Source organism: Apis cerana, linkage group LG7 (assembly GCF_029169275.1).
Source record: "Apis cerana isolate GH-2021 linkage group LG7, AcerK_1.0, whole genome shotgun sequence".
Taxonomy (NCBI): domain Eukaryota; kingdom Metazoa; phylum Arthropoda; class Insecta; order Hymenoptera; family Apidae; genus Apis; species Apis cerana.
Genome location: NC_083858.1, coordinates 8,423,706 through 8,449,840, shown reverse-complemented (window position 1 = coordinate 8,449,840; position 26,135 = coordinate 8,423,706). Strand labels below are relative to the sequence as shown.

Genomic DNA, 26,135 nt, shown 5'->3' with positions numbered 1-26,135 from the left:
TCTAAAGACATATTTTATTCTTCCGCAAATGAATAATCATTTGATAAAAATTATAAACCTTCTTCTTTCACAGATCGAGAAAGACGACAGCGTGAGTATTCTCAGGATACACGGCGTGCAACCGCGAGACGTTGGCGAGATTCGATGCACAGCATCCGTGAGTGGAAAAGGGCCATCGATCAGTTGCGCGGCCGAGCTAAGATTGAATCGAGCAGCGACCCATGAAAATCGAAACGAGAAACCGCCCAATTGCAATCGCAGCAACTCGTTACGAAAGACGAGGAAAGACGTTCCTCCTCCTGTCGAGTCTCCTACGCGAGCCTCGAGATCGTCCTCGTTGCCTCGAAGATCCACGCCGAGTCCCAACCTGTCCCCTTTGCCCGTGAGGAGAAACATCCCTCCAAGCCCGCTGTTACTCGACAGAAGGACGAAACTGGCCGACAAAACTGGGAAGAGGAAAGATCTCAATCTTAAAAAATTCTCGCGCAAAGCTACGCAACGGGTGTACAGGGAATCGGGTGATCGAGCGTCATCGGACGAAGAAGAGGAGGCGAGGGAGATGTTCGAGGGGAAACGTTGTGAAACGAAGTTATTGGAGAACGAAGGGGAATTGGTAAAGGGGAACGTTCGTAAGACTGATAAGAACGACACGAGACAAATCCAAGATAACGTTAATAAGCACGATAACACGCCAATAATATGCGTGAAGCACGTTCCGGAAGAGATGGAGGAGATCGAGGAGGAGTGCTCGATTCAGAGCGATGCGATCGTGATGGAGAAGGAGGAGAAAATTGTTGGTGGAGAGGAGGAATTCGTGGCGGCCTGTATCGTGAAGGTACCGGCTGATGTCACCGTTTTCAGAGGAAACAGGGTTGTCCTCAGGGTCACGTATCGAGGTCATCCGGAACCGGCGGTCAAGTGGCTTCGAGCGGTGAATATCTATCGTTTATATGTGCAGTCCCGTTCATGCTCTCGTTTTCTAGATATCGAAAGTTTGTTTAATCGAGTTTATAAGAAGAAAAAAAAAATACAAGAAGTTCTTGTTATTGGAAGGATTAAAGACGTTATTGTTTTGGACAAGAGAGTCATTATTCCTATTTACATTCATTGAATCGGTATACTTTAATATCGAGTTTAAATTCACCTTGATAGGACATAATTGCAACTTAATAAAAGTTAAAACGACATATTTAATTTCGTATAATCGTTTGTAGTTGGACATGATTTGTATATAGGGTGGACTGAAAATATAACTGGTGTTGAAGAATTTTTTTTTTTGGGAGGTTAGATTAATAGATAAAGAAAATTATTAGCATTAAGAATAAGAGACAAATAGATATAGAATTTTTCAAATAAATTAAAGCGATTGATTTGTTTTTTATATCTTATATGTCTTTTATTGAATTTTCAAAATCATTTTTCATATGATTCTTTTTTTAGTAGATGAAAAAAGTGTTCGAGCTCGCAAAAATAATTATAATGTTCATAAAATTTGAAGATAACCTTGAAAATTAGAATAGAAATAATAGATATAGAATAATTAAATAATAAGTTTTTTTTAACTATGAAATGGACATAAAATAATAATATTGATCAATCTATTAATACCAAAATTAATTAAAATTTATTAGTATAGTAGTATTAACAAAATTATACAAAATCGAGATACTATTGCACTTTATTTATTAAATATAAAATATTTATAAAATAATTTATTTATAATATGTCAGTGTTTCTTAAGATATCACTCGAAAATATATCAAATGTAATGCAAAACATAAAAATATTGAATCAAGAGACAATCAAAACTCGTAATTAAATTGAAATACTAATCTTTTTATTTTTAAACATTTGATAAAACAAATCGAAAATATAATTTTCGAAAATATAATAAAATATAATTTATTTTTCAAATAAATAAGATTTTATTTTTCAAATCAATTTTTGAACTATATATTTCCTATATAATTTTATTTAGAATTAAAAGTCATCCAAATCTACCTTATCAATGTGCCATAAACTTCGTCCCATCCTATACATATATCTATAGTCACTCACGATTGAATACAACAAGTATAGTGGTACGTGAGCGACTATCAGTCATTCGTAGTCACTGTTCGCAATCGTGCATGGTCAATCGAATATTTAATCGAATATATTTTCTGTTAAAGGGGCGAGAATTAATTCCAAACAAAAAGACTGCGATCACGTATGGCGGAGGTGTATCTTGCTTAATATCCGACGATGTGACGGCTGATAATGCCGGCAAATACGAGGTATCCGTGGAAAATAAACTTGGAAAAGATCGACGATGTTTCAGCGTTGCTGTTGAAGGTACGTATAGCAAGATACGTCGAAACGAATTATTAGTCAACGTTGTTGGTCATGTACAAAACCAAACAGAAGTGATTCTAAAAGAAATTATATTGGCATTACGTAAGTGGGTCTCGAGTAGAAACAAGATATAAATTCAAGCAATATGCATATGTGTTTAAATACGGAACACAAACACTAGAGAACGATTCATGTTTACAAAGCTATGAAATGAGTTTACATCATTCGCTTAACTGTGTGCGCGACGATATGCGCTTCTCGTGTATGACATAATATCCATATTTGTGTGATATAAAAATTGTGCGATGTAAATAGATAAATATCGTATAAAAAATTTCGATAATTAGAGTTATCAGTATATAAAACGAACGTAAAATATATAAAACAAATCGTAAAAATTATATTATCTTTACCAGAAAATTGATCTAATTAAAAAAAATGACTTGATTTGAAAATTTGTTCATGTGGAACATAATGAATTGATAATTTCTTAGTACTTTATCGCGTAATAATGTGATGTATTATGTAATAATTTTTTTTTCTTGATAAAATATCTATTTAAATATTTGTAATTAATATGATCTTTATATTTTCATTCTTTCTGTATAATTTCTTCTGAGATTTTTTTTTACAACAGAACATTACAAAATTTGAAAATTTATAAAATTATATTTTAAAAATGGAAGAAAATACTGAAATTTTGAAGTTTAATTTTATTTCTTCAAAATGATATTCCAGAATATAGAAAAATTATTCTATATAGATCATTGTGCTGTATTCATAAAATTTCAATTATAATGCAAAATTGTCGTTTATTTTGATTACATAATTAGATAAAATCATAAAGATTTTGACTGTCTAAAAAAAACTGAAAGAAAACATGATAGTAACGTAAAAAAAAATGAGATAAAACATGAAATAGTAGCTATGTAAAGCATCTTCCTTTCAAACTTGAATCTAAGTAAATGTAAGTAATTGTTCGTTGAGAATCAGTGCATGAAACAAAAATTTCTTCATTAAATTAATAAAATTGCTTATGTTATTAATAATAATAGACTTCTTGGTGAAGTTTTATCGTTTCCTGAGAATATTACAAATTTCATACGGGCAATAAATGCAAACAATTAACAATGCAATGATTAATTTCAGAGTTTAAATAAAATCGTGAAAACATAGAAGCCATAGAAGTAGAAAAAAAAATTAATTTCAATTTTTTGATCAAACGAAATCTATTTTTTTTTAATTTGTTGCATTTCTTTAAACAGTCAATTTATTAAAAGTTTAAATATTTTATTTTTTTAATGTATCGTGAATAATTTCAAGAGAATTTTTATTCGACAATAATAATAATCTTTTTAATTAATTAATGCAATAATCCACTACGATCCATTGTGAAGAAAAAAATAGAACATTTTAAAATTTAATTCCTCGTAAAAATAACATGATTCTTTTCTTCGTCATTCTACAAACCCAAGTTTGAAGAAATCAAAAAAAATCAAACGTTATTAAAATCTTTATTTCTTAACAAAAGTGAAAATCCTCAGAAAGAAAAGGAAGAAAAATAAAGAAAAAAAAAACAAAAATTCTAAATAATTTCTATTAATTTCGAATAATAAATTCGAGATCTGTCAAAATTTTGAATCTAAAGAAAAAATCAATCAGTTGTAAATGGAAAGGACAAAGCTTAATAATATTCGTAAACTCCACTGTTCCGATATAATGCCTAAATAACGAATGATTATCACGTAACTCGACGTCGCCAAACGCAATTTAGAACGAAACGAGCATTGTTCCACGTGCGTAAGCGCGTGTCACACGGTCCAGTTCCGCTTCTTATGTACAAGGTAGACGGCAGTCTCACGTGACGTATCGCGCAATAATTCCTTTTCTCGTTTTTCGTTGCGTCCCCACCATCTGTCTCGTCTACGCTTCCTCTTCGCTTGGGATCACGGGAGGACGAAACAGTGGTGAAAAAGTACGTGTACCGTGTACGTGAATCGATATTCGTCTAGAATGACTGGAGACAGTGAAACGAAAAGAGAATTTACACTACGTCTAATATTTTAATTTATTCTAGATTGGTTTGAGTGATTGTAAAGAGAAGAGACATTCTTGACAGCAAGAATGGATAATGGCAAGTTATTTATTATTGGTAATGTAATTATTGCTGGCAAGATGAAATAATTTGTATAAATGTTTATCTTTATGAATGATTCTATATAGATAGTATATAGATAATATAGGAAGATAACGATTTTAAAAATATGACATTTTAATAAAAATCGATATAATCAAATAGTTTTAATATATGCAATAATTAAAGAATTTGATGATAAAATATAATGATTTTCGTTTAATTTCATAAAAATAATAAAAATAAATACCATGGAGTAATGTATATTTTGTCAATTGGGAAATTTTGTAATTTATTAAAGAAAAGAAATTAAAAATTGTTCAATATTTCTCTGTTCTTTTAGAAAAAAGATAAAAATAAGATTCGTTTTTTTGATTCATCATCACTCCTAATATATAATTTGCATTTACAAGAAAATTCATCCTCTTCTAATAAAGATTCTTTAAAGATTTTAATCGATGAAATTAATAATTGATGAATCATATTGAAGGAAAAATAACCGTACTTGTTTATATAATTTCAAATGAATCGTTGAACAAGAGGTCTTTCATTTACTGTTTGTCAGTGATTGCTTTTAGAAAAAAAAACTAGTCGTTTGAAAAGTAAACGATAGGGAAAAAAACGCGTCCCACGTGTTTCTAACAAATGGTCTTACTAATAGATCTGATTAAAAACTATTTACATTATGAATACGTAACATTTAAAAAGTCCAATATCTAATCAGTGTTGTATAATATAAATACAAATCAATTAGAAATTTAAATGAAAATTTTTAAAATATCAAACATTCGAGAAACACACGATAAACAGTGAAGAGAAATAAAGTAATGAATTCATCGATTATTTCAGAAAATTTCAAAAAAATATATATATATATATATATATAAAATAATGCTTAATATAAAGAAAATAAATTTTATTAACAATTTTCTTATCTATTTCTAGTTTGTTGATAAAAACAATGCAAGACTAGAAATTAACATTTTTCAAAATGTCAAATATTCGACAAATACATAACGATATCTGATTCAAAATTGATTTCATATACAACAAACGACCTTTCTTTTTTTTTCACAGGTCCACCTGACCCACCAGCAGGTATTCCAAACATATGTTGTTCCACGGGTACAGCAACCATCAATTGGCGGTCATCACCTTACGATGGCGGTTGCACGGTTACCGGTTATACCGTGGAGATGAATCGTGCCGGTGAAAATAGCTGGACAACGATCGCGGAATCCTGCCTCTCGCTCAGTATCACGGTTCCTTCCGTCGGATCGGGCACCGTGGTACCTGGTGAACGATATCGTTTCCGTGTGAGAGCTGAAAATATCCACGGGGTTAGCGAACCCGGTGACGAATCTCAATTTGTTCGAATCCCCAAAGAAGGTGAAATGTGTCTCGAGGAGGATGAAGAAGGTAATTGTAAAACTTGTTCCATCGATTAAAAGCTTAATCAATATTCTAAGATATAAACTGTTCATTTCTCGATATTTCGACGTTACATTAATTCTCATAATAAATCTTTAAATATTTTCATCTCAACAATTGAAATATATATATAGATGATTATTACAAAGTAGATAATATATATATTCTCTATAGTTGTAAATTAATAAAATTCTTAAAATTTTTATACAAATCCCTACGTATTCTCTCTAAATTTAACATTATCTGTTTATGAGAATGAAAAAAAAGAGAAAAAAATAAAGAAACGTTTCGTGTTTCGAAGAATTCGAGCTACCGTTCGAAGCTCGAACAGTCGAAATGGAGGATGGGCATTTGTTCAACGATCGTTACGAGGTATTGGAGGAATTGGGGAAAGGCCGATACGGGACAGTGAGAAGGGTAATCGAGAAATCTTCGAATACGAATTTCGCGGCGAAATTCGTGAGAACGATTAAAACGAAGGATCGAGAGCAAGTTCGAGAAGAGATCAGGATCATGAACATGCTACGTCATCCGAAACTTCTCCTATTGGCCGCCGCTTTCGAGAGCCCTCGAGAGATCGTGATGGTCACTGAATAGTAAGCATTGATCGAGAATGAATATTTGAAAAATATTTAGGGATATTTATTGAAATGTGTTATGTACTCGTAGTATTTCCGGTGGAGAACTTTTCGAGAGGGTGGTCGCCGATGACTTCACCTTGACCGAAAGGGACAGTATACTGTTCATGAGACAAATCTGCGAGGGTGTGGAGTACATGCATCAGAACAAAGTGGTGCACTTGGATCTGAAGGTGAGGAAACGGAACGAAAGATCTTGAATTTTATATAAATATTCGTAACGAACTTATTTCTTTAGCAAACTATATGTCATTAAAATTAAAATCGAAGCTTAAAATTTTCTATCTTCTCATCGATCAAAAGATTTGCAAATATAATCATTTAAATTTTAAGAAATAGAAAAACAATTAATTATCACAGTTCCAATTTAAACGAATCCAATCTCTCGTTTTGAAAATTATTTCTCTTCGAATTATGAAGCAGCATAATGATTCTTACGCAATTGGTAACGATCAATCTCCATTATTATAAAGTCAATGAAATTTAATCACAGAGAGACTCTTCGTATGCTTTCTTTCTTTTTCCTTTTTTATCTTATTGATTAAAATTTGAAATAAATTCCTCTTTTCAGCCAGAAAACATAATGTGCAGGACACGAACATCCCATCAAATAAAGCTGATCGATTTTGGCCTGGCGCAGACGCTCAAACCCGACACACCGATCAGAGTTCTCTTCGGCACCCCGGAGTTCATTCCTCCTGAAATTATAAATTACGAGCCGATAGGGACCGAATCTGACATGTGGAGCGTCGGTGTCATCTGCTACGTCCTGTGAGTAGATTAAGATGTATATACTTGACGTTTTAAGGAATAATGAATAAGAAATGTCTCGAATGATCAACACGATCAGATTAACCGGTTTGTCCCCGTTCATGGGCGACAATGACGCCGAAACCTTTGCCAACATAACTCGAGCCGACTACGACCTGGAGGATGAGGCCTTCGATGCGATCTCGAACGACGCTAAGGACTTCATCACCGGTTTGCTTGTCAAACGAAAGGAGTACGTGATAAAATAATATTCTTTGATAAATAAATACGATGCGATCATGTCGATATTTGAAATTTGAAATTTGAAAGAAATATTGAATTTACGTATTAATACGTAAGATATGTGTCTTATTTATTAATTTATTATTCATCGACATTTTTGTATCAATTTTTGTTTAAAATTTATACAGGTATCCATCATACAAGTATAATATCGATTATCCAAACGAGTATATATTTAAACTAACAATTTTAACAAAATGAAAGTGTTTAAAAAACTGATTAAATATTTACATTTAAATATCGTTCAATTTTAATCGTTTCATAATTGAAATAAATTGAATAGTAGTCAATCATTTATGAAATACAGAAATTATATTGTATCGTTAAGAATATTTCTTTAAGTATTACAATTATTTAACGTACGAATGGATGATTTATAGATCGCGAATGTCGGCTAGACAGTGTTTAGAGCACCGTTGGATGGCGCAACACGCGGAAGCAATGAGTAGGATAGCCTTGCCGACTGAGAAGCTGAAAAAGTTCATCGTACGAAGAAAATGGCAGGTAAGAATTGCTTTTTCATATTGCGAGGAGACAAGATCAAGAGCAATCTCTGTATTCTCGCGTCATCTTGCTTGTACTTTGCATTCGCTTACAATATATTTTATTGCATCGTTGTGTTAGATTGTTTTGAGTTTTTGTCCAAACACATTTGAAGCATTAACTTTTCTCGTCAATTAACTTTTTGTCAAACCTTTCGGTAATTTTTCAGTGGAAAACAAACAACATGATATAAAAATTTAAGTAAAATATGACAATGAACGCTTGCTAATTTCTAAATTATCTTATTCACGACGTAATGTTGCTTATTACTCGTTCCTTTAAAATTTATTTTAAAATTACCGAGAAAAAGAAGTATATTTCTTTACAATACAAACAGTTAATTGATTAATTAATTAATTCTGAAACGTAAAGTTATACATCGAAGCGTATAAAGATTCTCAAAAAGCGAATAACTTAATTTAAACCCCGAAATGGAAAAATATTCCACTAACCCAAGCATGGATTTGATCGCATTTGCGTTTCGTGTGCGCTTTTCGTCTGTTAAAACAGAAAACGGGAAACGCCATTCGTGCACTCGGAAGGATGGCAATCCTTTCGGCGAACAGCAGACGGGGCCCAACCACGATAGAATCCTCGCCAACCTCCTCTGCCAGCCACCCCATCGTCGAACCGCCTCCAACGATCGATTTCGAGGGCGGATCGGCCGACGACGAGTCGAAATCGCCGTGCATCGTCTCGGGGAACCCGACAGCGGAAGGGAAGAACGGCAGAGGTTCGTTTCTCGACACTAGGGAAACGAACGTGTATTCATTCTGTTACAAGACCGAGATGAACATCTTGCCGGAAGAAACCGAAGCACACACCCCTATGGACGATGAAATTGCATTCTCGAACGGGTCCTCGTTGAAAACCGAACCAACGACGGAGGATGGCGTGGACCGTGTATCGTGTTCCCCGGGAAACGAATCCGGAGAGGTAATCCCGGAAACTGATACTCCGAAGGAGGCGACCGAGTCTTCTCGGCCGGAAGAGCCTGTGGCGCGTCCTATGGAGAGGATCGAGGAGGAGGAGGCAGAGATCGCGACTCGTATCGTCGAGGAGCGTGTGTCGTCGTTAAAGAGAGAGGGGATCGAGATGAGTTTGATCGATTTCGGTGACGACGCCCGCCCGAAATCCATATCCGGGATCGAGGAGATCGATTTCTCGAAGTCGTGCAAACGGGAGTCGTCTGCGTGGAGCGTGGTCGACGAGGACGAGGACGAGGACGAGGAGAAGGAGGAGAAAGGGGACATCGTTACGGAGATCGAGAAGGAATTGAAAGAGAAGATGGATCAGGAGGGGGGCAGTGCGAGCTCGCAGAGGGTTCGCCGTGTTTTCAGGGGCGACTCGCGCGATTCTGGGATCGGTGACTGCGCATCGAACTTGTCCACGTCGTCCCAACAGGTGAACGAATTGGGGATATCGGCGATCAAGGAGGAGGAGGCGGACAACGAGAGTAATAATAATAACAATAAAGGATTGTTGGAAAAGTTGGAACGGTTCGAGGATCGCGGAACGTTGCTCGTCGACGATATCGGGGAAATAACGGCGGGCGTGGGATGCGTGAAAGTTTCGGATCCAAAGAGACATACCAAAAACAAAGGGGGTATCGAGGTAGCTGCGCTGAGCGGTGTGAATAAAGCTTCGCGTGAAATTAATCGGCAGCACGAAGGTGTGTTTTTCAATGTGCAATGTTCTTTTCCATTTTTTTCCTTTGTCTTTTTTTTTTTTTGATTCGATTACGTTCGATCAAAGGATCAAAGAAGCGTTGAGATCGGCTTGTGTTTTTTTCAGCGTCCGGCGAGATTGAGGACCCGAGGTTATTAATCGGAAGAATTCGTAGCAAATTCGTCCCGACCGGAAACGTGAGTCGTACTGCGAAATTGTTCGAGAAAGAGGCGGCGGCTGCGGCTGCGGCATCCAAGTCATCCGGCAACGTTCCACAAATGTCGGAACGCGCTTATCCCTCGATCGCCACGGCAGCGAAGAAACCGAATAACGAGAGGATACAAAAGGCTTTCGCTTTTTGGAATAAATAGATATAGTGGATTGAGAAAAGAGGAAGAAAGGATCGAAAATATTGTTGGCGAGTAAAAATAATTCGGGGATATTCAAAAATCGTTCGACTGAAAAAAAAAAAACTCTACGCGGTACCTATTATTACACTTGAAAGTGTAATTTTCTAGTTCTTTTCTTAAGGGAAATATAGTATATACGTAATAAAGTAAGTTGTTTCTTTTTTTTTTTTTTTTAAATCTCGAAACGCACCGTATATTGTTAAGACAAGTTAATTTAAAAAAAAGTAAAAAAAACGTGCACATATTCGTATGATACGAGAAAACGAAAAAAAAATGTATTTAATTTAAGAAAAAACGTATAATCACGCTGTACTTTCATCTTGTATTCGCGAAAATAAGACTCGATTTTTTGAGATTTACATTTTCTTCTCCGTAGATTCTTGTTTGACGATTTCGAGTTTCGTGTCAGATACACAAACGAAACGAGATCAAAGACTCGTCTGCTTAGTCGATGCGTGTAAATAGCTGTCAAATAACATTTTACAAGACAAGTAGAAGTATAACAAGTGTATTTATTACATCCTTTGCATCCTGCGAAGGCAAGAAGGCAAAGATTAAAAATGTACTATAAAAATGTATTTATATATATATATGTATTAAATTTATATATATATATAAATAAAATGGGATAAAAATTCAACAAATCGATTTTTCCGTCAATCCTAAAAATTATAAAGCTTGTTCGAAGAATAATAAGTGTTCTGGGACGGGGAAAATTTGTAACTCCTCCCCAATGTCCAAATAAGAGAACTCGTCCGTGGATACGGGATTCCAATCGATATTGACAAACTCGTCTTTAATCGAGACGGGATCTCTGGAATTAAAAAAAATATATAATCAGTCGAAGTGATATTCCACTTCAAAATTCACGATCGTGTGTTTCATGTTTACCCCGTTTTAGCGAAATTCGTCCACATCCTGGTCATTCGTTCCAACGTGATCCTGTCTTTGGTTCCAACCGCCGGTGGATCCGGATTTTCAACTTTACACTTCGGCAGATATAACAAGTACGCGATGTCGTCCACGTGAGATGCTCCTGAGATAAATCATTTGATACGATATAGATGAATTTCTTTCTCGAGTTGATGGTCTTAAATATCGCAAATTTTTAAAAGAAGAAATTGATTTGTCAATTAAATATAAGTAATAAATAATTCGAAGAAAAATATTACCAGAAGCTTGGCGTTTCACTAGCAAATCGGTGGGTGTTTTCTCATTGCCAACGTAGGAAAATTGGCAAAAGTAACTGGGCGAGGTTACCCTTTTTATTCGATCCTGCAGCCATATGATCGCGGGAATGGCGAAATAAACGTGGCCTAAAAATTCCGTCAATTTATCGAAATCGTTGGCGGTGATCGATTTCCCCTTGAAATAACGCTCCTTCACCGATTTGTATAAATTTTTAACTTTCTCATCGTCCAACATTTTTAATGATCCTAAGTTTCTCACATGTGTCAATAAATATAAATTGAATATCCGTATGAGTTGTTCACTTTTATCTGAAAAAGAAAAATATATATATTTTTGCAAATATATAGATATAATTTTATTATTATAGTTGATTTATCTTTTTTAAATGAAAAATTACTTTGCAAAAACATAATGAACTCGTTGGACGTATGACTGACCATCACAGGAATATCTATCTCTTTTTTGATTAATTGTTCGAAAGGCTCTGGTAAAACAGGATTCTCCGCTATTTCGTCGCTATTCATTCCAAAAGCAAGATTAAAACTTAACCTCTCCTAAAAAAAAACAAATAAAATATATATATATTTTAAAGGTGAAATCGATTATTTTAAAATTCTTCCAAATTTGTTTAAAAGAAGCTTGGAAAAAGCTTTTGCGAAACAGAAACTTGTCAACATTTCTATTCTTGGTAAAATAAAAAGAAAATATTAAGTTTCGTTATAATAATTAAAATTTTGATTAGGAGGACAAGAAAGAATATATTTGCCTCTTGGGACAGGAGAGCAGTCTGAGCGCCTGCGATATCCTCAGCTGATACTGTCCGCAGGAATTCGACTACTTCGACAGGATCGTTTGACAAATTTCCAAGATACTTGGCCAAATTAAAGCCACGCTCGGGAAGACTTTGATTAACCGCCCAAAAACTTTTCATCAATCCACTTTGCAGGATCGCTTTGTGGAATAATCCTGAAATATTAGAACGAGCAATTGAGCTAATAACGTAACTTTAATGAATAAAGATTTCGTTGAATAGATCGATCAAGTACCCTTTGCGCGCGGCGACATTAGCAAACCGTGGGTTAAAGCTGCTCCTGCGCTAACCCCAAAAATCGTCACGTTGTCAGGATCTCCGCCGAAGCTGGCAATATTTTCCCTCACCCATTCCAACGCCGCGATTATATCTTTCAATCCTTGATTACCTGGCGCCACTTTGTCACCCAGATTTAAAAATCCTTCAAATACATACGAAAATTAAACTCTTTGACTGAATCATTTCTTTTTAACAATTGGAAACTTCTTTTCATTTGAACGGATAATAGACCGATACTTGAATTCTCGAGCGGCCCGATTCTTTCGAATAATCCAATTGCATCCAACAGAGAGAAATTATTCAAAAGTTATCAGGCCACCCGAATCTGTATGATTTTAGATACTGTAATCCAATAAATGGATGGATAATCGAGAAAACTGACCGAATGCTCCGAGCCTGTAATTAGCAGTGACGACGACAACGTCTTTAGCAAGCAAATAATCAGGTCTGAAGTGTTGATAGCTTGAAGAACCTATTGTAAATCCACCGTCATGAATCCAGAACATGACTGATTTCTTTGATTGCGAAAGGGAGTTAGTGTAGACGTTCAGATACAGGCAATCCTCGTTGCCGATAATCAATGGTGGAACATCTTGGATCTGAGAGCAGATGTGCTCGTTAAGGTCGGATACGTCCTTTACACCTGTCCATGGTTCAGGTGGTTGTGGGTCCTATATTTTTTTTTTGATAAAAAAATTACAATCAAATTAAACTGGTGATCTTTAATAATCTTGATTAAAATGATATCGCAATTACAGTTCGAAACTCTATATTTAGATTTCAATAAATATTCGACGTTGAAATAAAATTCAATTCGTTTCCAATGGCAAATAATTTATTAATATTAAATATATATATATATTTTGCATTCTAGCATAAAATAATTCAATTCAAGGAGGAAATTACGTAATATATATAAAATTCGAATCATAAGATAGAATTAGTTGTTTAATTAATGATGATTAAAAAGAAAGAAATTATTGTTAAAAAAAAAATTGTTGTCGTACCTTGAATCTGAGCTCTCCAATGGGCGGTGCAGCGAAAGGTATTCCTCTGAAAGCTATGTATCGAGAGCCCAGGCTACTTTCTAGTTCCGCACCTTTTAATTTGCCTTCTCGTACGATTACTATCAAATCACTCATTTTTTTCACTAATTTCTTATTCAATTATTATTATTGCGATTATTGTTGTTATTTCGTAAAAAAATGTTCACACGTTTTGACAGAAAGTCGGATTCGAATTAATTTTAATTTTATATAATTTTAATTTAAGATTGCATATTTTAAATTGTTTTAATTTTTCTTTAAATTTGGATTCCTTAAAACAAACTATTACTTATAATTCGTAAGAATATTTAACTGTTAGTAAGCGTACTTATACGTAAGATTAGATTAATCTCGAATCTTGTATTTATATAAAAATATAACTATCTAAATATCGAGTTTTATATATACAATAAAACTTGCCTCTTATATAGCAAGCAACCAACCAAGTAATACGAATATCAAGTAATTTTAATGTCAATTTATACTGGATCAAAAGATATCCGTTTATTTCTTATTTATAATCTATTTATCTTTTTTTTTTTTTTAATTCTTATCGCGCACTTTTTTGTCCATTTCTGTTGTGAAATGGACATATAACCGACTTGTAAAGGTTTTAAAATAGTAAATAAAAAACTGAATAAATTGCAAAAAAAAAGTAATTACATAAAATATAGAACATAATGATGTCGAAAAAAGTGAAACGAAATTATGACAAAATACTCGGCGATATAAAATAGTTAGGCGGTTAAAAAAAAGAAAAAAAATACGTAGACGACCGACATCAACATCGAATCACCAAATAAAAAAAATATTACTGCGGAAACACATTAGAAAACCAACAGTAATAAACTGTGATTTCCAATGTATTTACAATCAAATATTAAAACACAAATAAGACAGATGTGATACTTTAAGTATTCGAATAAGTACATAAAATAAAAAAAAAAAATAACACGAGAATAATAATGATTATTACAAACAGATATTCAAAAAAATATGAAAATCAAATGAAAATAAATGTTATTAAATGCAAAAAATAAAAGACGAATTATATTTACTTGATTTTGTAAATACTTTTCTTGAAAATGATGTCGATATCATGTACAAAGAATAAATAAGCAGAAAGAAAAATTGGATAAAAATTGAAAAACAATTGAAAAAGATATAATTAATGAAAAATAAATTTTGAAAAAAATTTTGATTTTCTCGAAAATGAAGCATCATTGTCCAGGATCGGCAGTATTAAAATTTTAAAACTTATGGGACAATATCTATAGGAGAGACGTCGATATCTCTATGATGTCATCGATTATTACAAAAAAGACAATTATATCACTTATTATATTAGCATTTAACATCTGAATAGGCAGCATTCAATATATTAGTCTCGTCTGCATTTAATACACCATACTAAAAGTTTTATTATATCGTAAACTTTTTTAACGTTATTATTTTTTTTCTTTGCATAAAAGGATACATGTGTAATAAATATATATTGCTACTTCGAAGCCTTTTTTTCAGAATTGAATTTATATTTTTGCGTATTTCAATTCATTTTATGCAGCAGTGATACTCTTGTATTTAATAAATAATTTCAAGCTTGATTCTTATAGTTATATAACATTATTGGAAATATCCCAAACTTGATTAATTTAATAATTTGAATAATTCATTTTCAAAACTATCTCGACAAACGATACCGAGATTTCTAAAAAAAATACTTATTTACCCATATTCTAGATTTGTACAAACCGATTATCGTTTGGAATGAATCACACCGATAAAATGATGAAGAAATTTTTCAAGATTTTTTTTCAAGATTTGAATTTTCAGTTTATCGAGAAATTGCGAAATTATCTATATATTATCGAGAAGAATGATTTCTTAAAAAAAAAAAAATTATTGAAATAATTTATCAAAAAAATTGATTGATTGGAGTTGACAAATATGGTCTTTATATGATTGTAAAAATAATTTTAAAATCATATATGAATTTCACTTACAAATTGAATATAATTTTCATATAATACGTCGATGATAAAAAGAAAAAAATCTTGAATTTTAAAAATATATCTATCTAATATATCAATTTCATAACATATATAACATTGTTATATTATTAACAACTTTCATGGCCGATTCGTATTGATATCTTCACGAATAATTATTATTATTTTTTTTTTTTTTTAATGTCCAATTATTCCAATTTTGACAACAATCGACGTAATTTTTTTTTAAATTTGTTTCATTGTTAAAACAACGAAAGCATTGGAAAAAAAATATCATTTCGTTCATTTTGTTCACTATAGTTTTGTAAAATAAGAAAAATTTAATATGAAATAAAAAATAAATAATATAAAATAAATATTATTCGATAATTAATCTGAATGCTTCATACATTGAATGTGGAATAATAAATAATATTAAAATTGTAATTGCATTGTAATTGCAATACGATATAAATGAAATCAAAGCTCAAAATTTCAATATTTTTTTGTTCTTTTAAAATTGATTGATATTTTATAACTATTATATATTTAATGATAATAACTTTTTTATATGATAATTTTTTGATAGTATGAGATGGAGCAAAATTTTAAATCAAAATATTTTTAATGATTTATCACTTTGTCGTGAAAAATATTGTAATCATTCAAATTGTATCCAAAATTGAAAAAAAAAAACTTTCAAGGATTCTTCGTTCAAAGAAATTTTTCATCGATAAAAAAATTGCTTCGTTAAACAAATAATGCTGTGTCATCATATTTATACAAATTTCCAAAAAAATTTGAATTGAATTTTATAATATTATTGATAAAATAAAAAATGTACGAGTTATATTCATCTATTTTTAAATTTTAAATTGATGTGCAACACGTATTATTCTACTTTTGAATTATTTTTTTTAAATTGGTAAAAAAACTGATTATTTCATATATAATAACTTAATATGCAACAACTATTCGAATGAACAATCGAAATTATAATGAACTTAAAGCGTAATAATATTTAATCAATAAAATTCTGCTAAGATATACTTTTATATATATATACTATTTACCAATTTTTATTACTGTATTGTAAAAAATAACAAGTTTAAAATTAACTTTTAATTAATAGTTAAAATTTACAAAATTTACAATTTGCTCCATTGGCTTAAAAAAATTCAATATTTCAAATTCAAATGTTTCAAATCTAATATAAGTCAAAATCTTGAAAATCAAACCTTTTAATGCGTATAACACAATACATACACGTCACAAATACACATACAATTTGCAAATACATGAGAATATAATAAAAAAAATCAGATTTTTTTTACTTTTATTCACTTTCACCTCGATGATTCTATATGCAAGTCAAGTGAAATACATGTCGAAATATGATTCTTTTGAACTTTATTATACATTTATTTCTGCTAAAATATACGTCAATATATCATACGAAATTTAAATATTGAATCTATCCTACACCTCGTCTACGATATAACTAATGGCAGCGATACGACTACGGCAAGCAATTTACCATATTTTATACCTTACAGTCTATACTTCTCTAACGGTTTAGCAAGATTAGATATAATTATTTACAAACAAATTGAACGAATCGATTTCGATGATTCTTACAAAACAATTTTGGACAATTATTATACATATAACCGCATAATTTTCGAAATTTTTTCAAATAAAATAGATTGTTTTATTATATCTTAATATTGTAATAATGTGTATTACCTGCTTATTCTATTCAGATTGATCAAAATTCAAAATGTAAAATAGATGAATTAAAAATTACTTCTTTACGAGTTTGAGAATTATCTATCTAGTTCCAATTCTTGGAATTTTTTTTCCGAAATTATAATGATAAGAATGAAAAACTTCTCTCATTTATTGCAATTTGTTAATGTCAGGTTAATTTTTTTGATCTGGTCACTTTGTTATCGTAATATATTTATATTGAGAAAAGATAAGTATTTAGACACGCTATTAAGAATGTACAGATGAAGTTCTATTAGCATATTTTGTATAATTTTATTATAAGTAATTAGCAATTTCGTTTTTTTTAAGAAAGCATTTTAGATAAAAAGTACATTACTGCTATCGATACTTCTTCCTCCTAATTCATTTATCGCTTTAATATCACTTTTTATAAAAAAAATTTGATACAAAATATGTTACTTTAATCTTTCTCCTAATTCGTTTATCTTTTTAACGATAAAATGGAAAAATTATTTAAAAAAAGGATTATAGTGGAATAATAAAAAGATCGAGAAAGACTATACTGTACAAATGTTTCTATTTTGAATTTACTAGTTTCTGATTTTTATATTATTTATTGTAAATCAAACATAATTATAAAATATAATTATAAACTTAATTATAATTTAAAATTATATACTTTTTTATAATAAATCGTTAAAATATTGAATACATTTAAACATATTTGAATAATGAATACATTGAATACATTTGAAAATAGTAAATGACATATTAACAATGTGCATGATTTAATAATCAATGTATGTAATTAATACAAAAATATAATATTATAATAAATATATAATAATAAATTTGTACATATTATACATATGCTAAAAATAAAATATAAAAAGATTAATTTAACATTTATCGTTTAAATCAAGAGGTAATCAAGAGTTAATCGATTCTTAATTGATAATATAATTGATAAATCTTGATTAAAATCTGTCAAAAAAAATATGAAAAAAACAATATTTTCAAATGATCTGAAATTTTAAGAAATGGGAAAAAAAATCTGAATATAAAATTTTAGTTTTGAGTCTTCGTTAATTTCTATATCTCTCATATCAAAATCTTTTGATATGATACTCTTGGCAATGCCTCATTACGAGCTTATCTATTTTTTACAAAGTGTTATGTATTTTCTTATGAATTGCAATGTTATCAACTTTCTAAGTTTACATATTATTAGAATGTTCTTTGTAAATTGCTTAGTCACTTGAACATAAAAATAGTTTGCTTTATTATTTTTTATATATAATTAATTCTATATAATAATGTGTATTTCGTTATTAAATATTAATATATTAAATGAACACATTACTATAATTTTTGTTAGAATTGCTTTTTTAACATTTCATTTTTGCATTATTTTTGCATTATTGTACATTGATATGATTCCATTACATTCTCGAAGTAAGATAATAAGTATATAATAAGTATATAATATATATAATACATCAAGAATGATTTTAGATCCTGCCATTGACTCTCATTAAATGACAAAAATTAATAAAAAACGGAAGTTATAATTGGATTGGGACGACCACAATGTTTTTCGTTAAAATTTATCATCAAATCTGGATTCTTTAAAGAACCTATTATATATTTATTATGATATAAATCCAAAATAAAACAAGCTTTTGATTAATCAAGGAAATTATATATGGATATTTAAATAGAAATAATCCTTCTTTTATAATTTATTACTAATACATTTTTAAAAAATGTAATTTTTCAAAACATCTCATCATTTGTGGACAGATATATTCATTAATTTGGCCGATGCTTTTTGTGCCAGTTCAGATTCAAGATTGTAAGTTTTAAATTTCTTTAATAAAAAATTTCACAAAAGATAAACAACTTATGAAATCGATAATGTAATCTTTCGATTATTATCATAACTATTATTTAGAAATAAATTATTTAATTAAAATATCATTACGTTATACATAATTTGTAACTAAATATGATAAAGCATCAATTAATATGATAACAGGATAAAGTTTTGCTTCATAGTTTTGATATAAATGGAAATGTATAATGATAAATTATAAAAAAAAAAGTAGATAAAAATACAAATAATATTGACGAAAAGGTATTGAGTAAGAGCAATATTTTATTTGAACGTTTGATTAATTGAACGTAATAAAAATTTTTTCTTTGAAAAAATTGCTAGCATCATATCAATTTATAGTCACTTATGAATTATATCGCTTCATTCCTAATTTATTGAGTTAACAGACGATTAGAAATTTAATATCAGTGGGAAAATTTGGATGAAAGAATAAAACAACATAATTAAACTATAAAATATATTACCTTATCCATAACAAAAATCAATGTTAGTATTTATTATCTTATGAATATAATAGTATATAAAGACATAAATGTTATAATTAATTATCGTATAATTAATAATCGTTTGTTGCACATTCGATATTCATAACTGTTCATTTAATATATTTCTTCATTACGTGATTGAAAAATTATCTCAAACAAAACATATTGTATATATATAATGAAAAAAATCTATCTTATCATTTACAATTCTTTTAAAGATGTTTAATAATCTTCATATAAAAAGTATCCAAGTATTGATAATCAAAATAATCTAAATATAAATCTAATAATGTTTTAAAACTTTCTTATTTATATATATGTGTGTATGTATTAAATATGTATATATATATATATATGTCTAATCAAAATAAGAAAATAGTTAATACATGTACATATTATCGTAAATTATATATAAAATTAAAATTATATGAAAGAAAAAAAATTAAAATTTGAAAAATATTAATTTTTCATTCATTAAGATAATTTGAATGATAAAAGATGTGATGGAAGAGGCAATAGACACAATTCATTTCCTATATCCAAATAACAAAGATCATTCGCCGTTGCAGGTTTCCAATTGGTATTAACAAACTCGTCTTGAATCGAAGTAGGTTCCCTAAATTAAACATACAAAATATATTAATTATATTTTTCACTGGATATTAGAACATTTTTATAATTTTTTTTTTTTGTAAAATCGATTCAAAACACGATTGATAAAATGTTGATATATAAAAATTTCGATTGAGATTTATTTATTAAATTAGCAATTTAATTAATTAAAACGAGAAGAAAACAAGATAAGATAATATAAAAGAGATAAAATTGTTTGACTTTATTTTCGTATCGCTTCATCTAATGCAAATTTAACGAACAAAACAACGAAAGAAAAAAATTCAAGAAATTACGAAACTTTGGAGAATATGTAGTATTTATGTACATATGTATTACGCAAATCAAATTAAAATCAACTTTTATAAGAATATTGTCTGATAAAATATTTATTAATTAATTATACGATTAAAAATAATTTAAAAACAAATAAATTAATAAATCTTTGTTTAATTTGTTTTTCAAAAAAATGAAGATTTAACAATTTAAATAATAACTGTGCGATGATATAAAATATAGCTTTGTTGTATTTAAATTTTTAAAAGAGAAATTTAATATATATATATATATTATAATTCCTGTTAGATGGAAATAGAAAAAAAAGGACACTTATATATATAATTATTTTATAAGATTTTTTTATTATTAAAATAACGTAAATTGTCAAAATTTCTTTATCTTTCTTTTTTATATTTAAATATAAAATAACAAAGGAATTTAATGAAGAATAATTGAATAAAAGTAACATGAATAATATTATAAATTATTCTTCATGGTGATGAAATTTTTTAAAAAACATAGGAAAATTTTTGTACAAATATACGAATTATACATCAAACGATTATATATAGATATTCCTACGCCTTTTTTAACGTAATGTAAATATTTTTACATGTTGATAAAGATATATACTATTTTGTAATATAGATAGACAATGATCGATCCAAGAATTCAGTAATAAAATTTCGAAATTTTGTATTTGCTAATCGCTCATTAAATAATTCTTTAGTTAATTTTATGTCAGATTATGGAAGTTACATAAACATTCGAAATAAAAATAGATTGTACTTGTATGAATACATGTAAAATGTACTTTCTATCCTATCATGCATAAAAGAATAAAAAAGTTTGATGATTACGTTAAAAATAAAAAAATCTTATAAAATAATTATAATATATAACTTTCTCTTTTTTTTCTATTCCTATCTAATTGATATTAATAAAAGACAAAAGTATATAATATTAATTATCCTATTTTTGAAAATTCAATATATACTTATTAAAAATAAAAAGTATTTGTTCTGTAAAACTATTTTTTTGAAAAATAAATTTATTAAAAAATTATTAATTTATTTATTTTAATAAATAATTAATAAATGTTTCATTAGACGATAATCCTTATAAAAAGAAACAATTTTTATCTGGAAACTGTATTTTTGTCTTTCTCTATTTGCGAATTGATTTCATCTTTTTAAAATAATTTTGAATAGCAAAAAAAAATTGCGTAACACATACTTACAAGTAATACTTACATATTCTAAAAGTTTTTGAATTTCTTAAAATTAGGGATCTTTATTTGTTAAAGTTTAATAAATAAATTTTTAATTTTAAATATTTGTGTATATATAAATTTTTTTTGTTTCTCTGATCTCTATTAATATCATTAAAAATATCTCTATTAATATTAAAATTTAAAATCATAATTCACATTTACCCCGTTTTAGCAAAATTGGTCCACATCCTAGTCATTCGTTCCAATGTGATCCTATCTTTTGTTCCAACCGCCGGTGGATTCGGATTTTCAGTTTTACATCTCGGTAAATATAATAAATATGCGATATCGTCCACGTGAGATGCCCCTAAAAATTTAAAATTTTTTAATATCTTAATATAAAAATTACATATTTTACTTTTGATAAGAAAGAGCATACCGCGATAATTGTGCGATAATAATAGATTGAAAAAAAAACAAAAAGACAGCCTCACCAGAAATGTGACGCGTTACTAGGAGATCCGTGGATGTTTTCTCGTTGCCAATGTATGAAAATTTACAAAAGTAATTAGGCGCAGTTAATCTTTTCACTCGATCTTCTAACGTTAATATGGCAGGGATACCGAAGAACGTATCCGTCATAAAATTTGACAGACCGTATAATTTCTCTTTATCGATCAATTTTCCCCCAAAATATCGATCTTTTACCGCATTGAATAAATTTTTGATCTCCGCATCTTCTAACTTCTTCAATGAGCCCAAAGCTTTCACGTGTGAGGGTAGATATTCGTTATAAGTGGTCATCGATTTTTCGCTTATATCTGAAGATAATAGAAAATAACGATAATAATATAGATGCATTATGATTTCATATTTCTAAACAAAATTCACCTTTCAAAAACATAATGAACTCGTGCGACGTGTAACTAATTATGACTGGGACATTCGCATCTTTCTTCAACAATTGTTCGATAGGTTCTGGTAATACAGGATTCTCTGCTACCTCGTCGTTATTGATTCCAAACGGAAGATTATGGGATAACGATTCCTACAAGACGAAATAGGAAATTTTCGTTTGTTTTAATTCGTTGCTGATAATAATCGCGATATAAATTTAAAAGAAAAAAAAAAATTATTTGCCTCGCGCGTAAGAATAGAAGCTTGAGCTTTGACGATATCCTCAGCTGGCACCGTCCGTAGAAATTCGATCACCTCTTCAGGATCACAGGAATCTTTTCCGAGAAGAGAGGCCAGTTTAAAACCACGTTCAGGAAGACTTTGATTCATGGCCCAAGAACATCGTATCAATCCACTGTGCATAATCGCTTTGTGGAATAATCCTAAATCCGTATTCCATTAAGAGAATTAATTAAATTAGTTTCGTTTTTTTAGACAAATCATAAAATTAATTAATCGAAATTGATTGTTACCGCGTGCACATGGCGATAAAAGCAAAGAATGAACTAAAACTCCTCCAGCGCTGACGCCAAAAATGGTAACGTTATTAGGATCTCCACCGAAGCTAGAAATATTTTCCTTAACCCATTTCAAAGCAGCGATTATATCTTTCAGCCCTTGATTTCCTGGCGCGACTCGATGGCCAAGATTTAAAAATCCTTAAATTTAAAATTTACCTTAAAATTTTTAAGCGAAAAATATTTTTTTGTTGTTTTTCTTTGTTTTACACTTTTAAAATTTGAAAAAAAGAAAATATATATATGAGCAAAATGAAACTAACCGAATGCCCCAAGTCTATAATTAGTTGAAACAACAACGACATCCTTCGCGAGTAAATAATCAGGTCTTGAACCTTCCTGAAAACTTGAATTGCCTACTACAAATGCGCCACCATGTATCCAAAACATAACTGGTTTCGATTGATTAAGTGAATTAGTGTAAACATTTAAATAAAGACAATCTTCATTGCCGAGCAATTTGAAAGGTTCAACCTCCTCTTGTTGTGAACACATATATGTTTTCAATTGGGAGGTGTCCTTGATACCAGTCCATGGCTGAGGTGGTTGCGGATCCTAATTTAAGGAGAAATTAAAAATCTTATTTAAAAATATTATTTAGAAATATAGTGTAAATTATTAAAATTAATAAGCGATTAGAAATGACAGAGAACGTATTAATCGTATATTGCTCTTCATCACAAAAAAAATATAATATATCGAAAATTCATTAATAAAGATTATTAGATTAGAAGTTATATTATTATTTTATTTATGAATAATTCAATAATATATTTTTCTAAATATGATGTATACATGGAAACATAAATATTTTCATACTCAATGTATCTTTTCATGATCACCTTTTCATACTTAATACCAAATGATATAACTGTAAATTAAGTGTAAACTGAATTTTTAAATTTTTTTTAAAATATCAAATATCTAAATTATTTAAAATTATCAAATTATTGGATAAATTTCATTTTGAAAGAGATTTTCAAAAAATTTATTTTTTTTCTATGTTTTTCGATTTATATTACATATATATATTTATAATGTATATATATTATATTGTATATATATATATATATTATAATGTATTATATAAAAAAGATATTGCAAAAATATAAATTAAAATTAGAAAATCATTTTATCAAATCAATTATGAGTTTTAATGTTAAGAAATCATTTTATCAAAAATTACAAATATTTAAATATAATTCAATGTCTAATCTTGTCTATTTTTAATATAAAAACATTCAAGAGATAAGATTAATTAAATTATATTAAAACAATTCTCTGATAAATTATAAATAAAAAAAAAAGTCTATAAATCTTGTCTATAAATATAAATTTTTAATATAAAGCATGTAAAATAATTCAAGAGATAAGATTAAATTTTATTAAAACAATTCTGTGATAAATTAATTTTATTTTTAACAATTAATTTTAAAAATAAAATAAATTAATTTTATTTTGAAATGTTTTTTTTTTACAATTTGTTTTGAAATGTACATACTATTTTGAAATGTACATAAAAAATTACAATTTCAGAAATGCGTCAATGAATATTTCCTTATCAAGATACAAACATCATTTACATAACATAGGTCTATTTATTAAATTTTAAATAATATAAATAATAATAAAATAAAAAATTGAAGTTTGAAAATTTTTAAATATAAATAAAATTATTTTTTTGAATATTTTTAGAATAAATAAAAATAAATTAGCAACAATTTAACATATAAAGATAAGATAAAAATATATAAAATAATTTTATTTACAAATAACTTTTCAAGGAATTTAAAAATTTTTGTTTTGAAAATTCGCTTATTTATAATTCTTTGATTATATACAATTTCAAAAAAATATAAATAATAAAATTTTATTTTATATTTTGCTTATTTTTACTTAAATTAATCAATAATTTATTCGTATTTAATTTGTAATCAATTTTAATTTTTGATACTTAAAAATTTTTCAAAATTATTTTATTCGAAAAAAAGCCTCAAATTTTAAAGAGAATTTTATTTTTACTTTTTCTCTGCCTATAGAAATTGTATTTAATTGTATCATTAATTATAAAATATTCTGAATATAAATAATTTGTTGTCATGAATTCAAAAATATATTTTTCTAAATATGATGATATATGGAAACATAAATATTTTCATAATCAACATCTAAGTAATATAACTGTAAATAGATATAAATTGAATTTTCAAATTTTTTTGAAATATTAAATATCTTAAATTAGAAATTCATAAATTTTCTACAAGTTTTTGTAATTAATTAATATTATTATGATAAATATATAAATAATATAATTAAATATTAACATATACATTATGTTATATTTAAATACATATACATAATAATATATATTATATATATTAATACGAAATAAAATTCTATTCTCAAATTTGTAACAAATGTTTGAAATATGGCTACTATCATAAGCTTTAGCAATGTGAAACAATATAAAATATAAAATATATTATATATATACCTTAAATCTGAGGTCTCCAACAGGAGGAGCAGCAAAAGGTATTTCTCTAAAAGCGATGTACAATGATCCTAACGCACTTTTAAGTACTGCTCCTCCTAATTTCCCTTGTTTTACAGTTACTATTTGTTTGCTCATTGTTAACCAAGTTTCTTCTACTTCGATGTCTTCTGCATAAACTTATACATTTAATAGAAAATATGTTTTTCTTAATATTACAAATTATAATCTCACATTTAGAAAAAATTTTAAAATATTGAAAGATTATGACATATTGCACATATATAAGGAATACTATCGAACTACATAAAAGATATAAGATATAATTCCCATTTGTTCTTATAGATATATCAAATTGAAGTTTGTTTAATATGTTATATAAGAACAGAATAGAAGATAAGAATTGAAAGTAGAAATACTTAGAAT

The 26,135-nt window shown here is 28.5% G+C and overlaps 2 protein-coding genes across 7 annotated transcripts in view; one reads left to right on the top strand and one right to left on the bottom strand.

Annotated features, from left to right (window-relative positions):
* The window catches only part of LOC107993144 (titin homolog), a 66,919-nt gene extending 56,064 nt beyond the window's left edge, over nucleotides 1–10,855 (top strand). For 3 of the 6 annotated variants that reach the window (XM_062077054.1, XM_017049388.3, XM_062077052.1), the window contains 10 exons: nucleotides 74–931; nucleotides 2,172–2,334; nucleotides 5,546–5,887; nucleotides 6,201–6,495; nucleotides 6,569–6,710; nucleotides 7,109–7,308; nucleotides 7,388–7,540; nucleotides 7,971–8,094; nucleotides 8,644–9,805; nucleotides 9,928–10,855. In XM_062077054.1, coding sequence (XP_061933038.1) covers nucleotides 74–931; nucleotides 2,172–2,334; nucleotides 5,546–5,887; nucleotides 6,201–6,495; nucleotides 6,569–6,710; nucleotides 7,109–7,308; nucleotides 7,388–7,540; nucleotides 7,971–8,094; nucleotides 8,644–9,805; nucleotides 9,928–10,172 — 3,684 coding nt within the window. In that variant the 3' untranslated portion in view covers nucleotides 10,173–10,855. The remainder of the gene's footprint in view (nucleotides 1–73; nucleotides 932–2,171; nucleotides 2,335–5,545; nucleotides 5,888–6,200; nucleotides 6,496–6,568; nucleotides 6,711–7,108; nucleotides 7,309–7,387; nucleotides 7,541–7,970; nucleotides 8,095–8,643; nucleotides 9,806–9,927) is intronic. The other 3 variants (XM_062077053.1, XM_062077055.1, XM_062077056.1) reach the window with 3 other exon arrangements.
* LOC107993168 (uncharacterized) lies at nucleotides 10,704–26,079 on the bottom strand. The gene is made up of 16 exons (XM_017049438.3): nucleotides 25,713–26,079; nucleotides 23,482–23,773; nucleotides 23,174–23,359; nucleotides 22,884–23,083; nucleotides 22,635–22,791; nucleotides 22,238–22,564; nucleotides 21,966–22,110; nucleotides 20,117–20,255; nucleotides 13,500–13,655; nucleotides 12,875–13,163; nucleotides 12,449–12,634; nucleotides 12,169–12,368; nucleotides 11,800–11,956; nucleotides 11,384–11,710; nucleotides 11,103–11,247; nucleotides 10,704–11,025 (listed from the first exon to the last, which is right to left on the bottom strand). Exons 1-16 carry the CDS (start codon nucleotides 25,845–25,847, stop codon nucleotides 10,881–10,883), a joined length of 3,186 nt encoding a protein of 1,061 aa, XP_016904927.2. The 5' UTR covers nucleotides 25,848–26,079; the 3' UTR covers nucleotides 10,704–10,880.
* Between the last annotated feature and the right edge of the window lie 56 nt (nucleotides 26,080–26,135).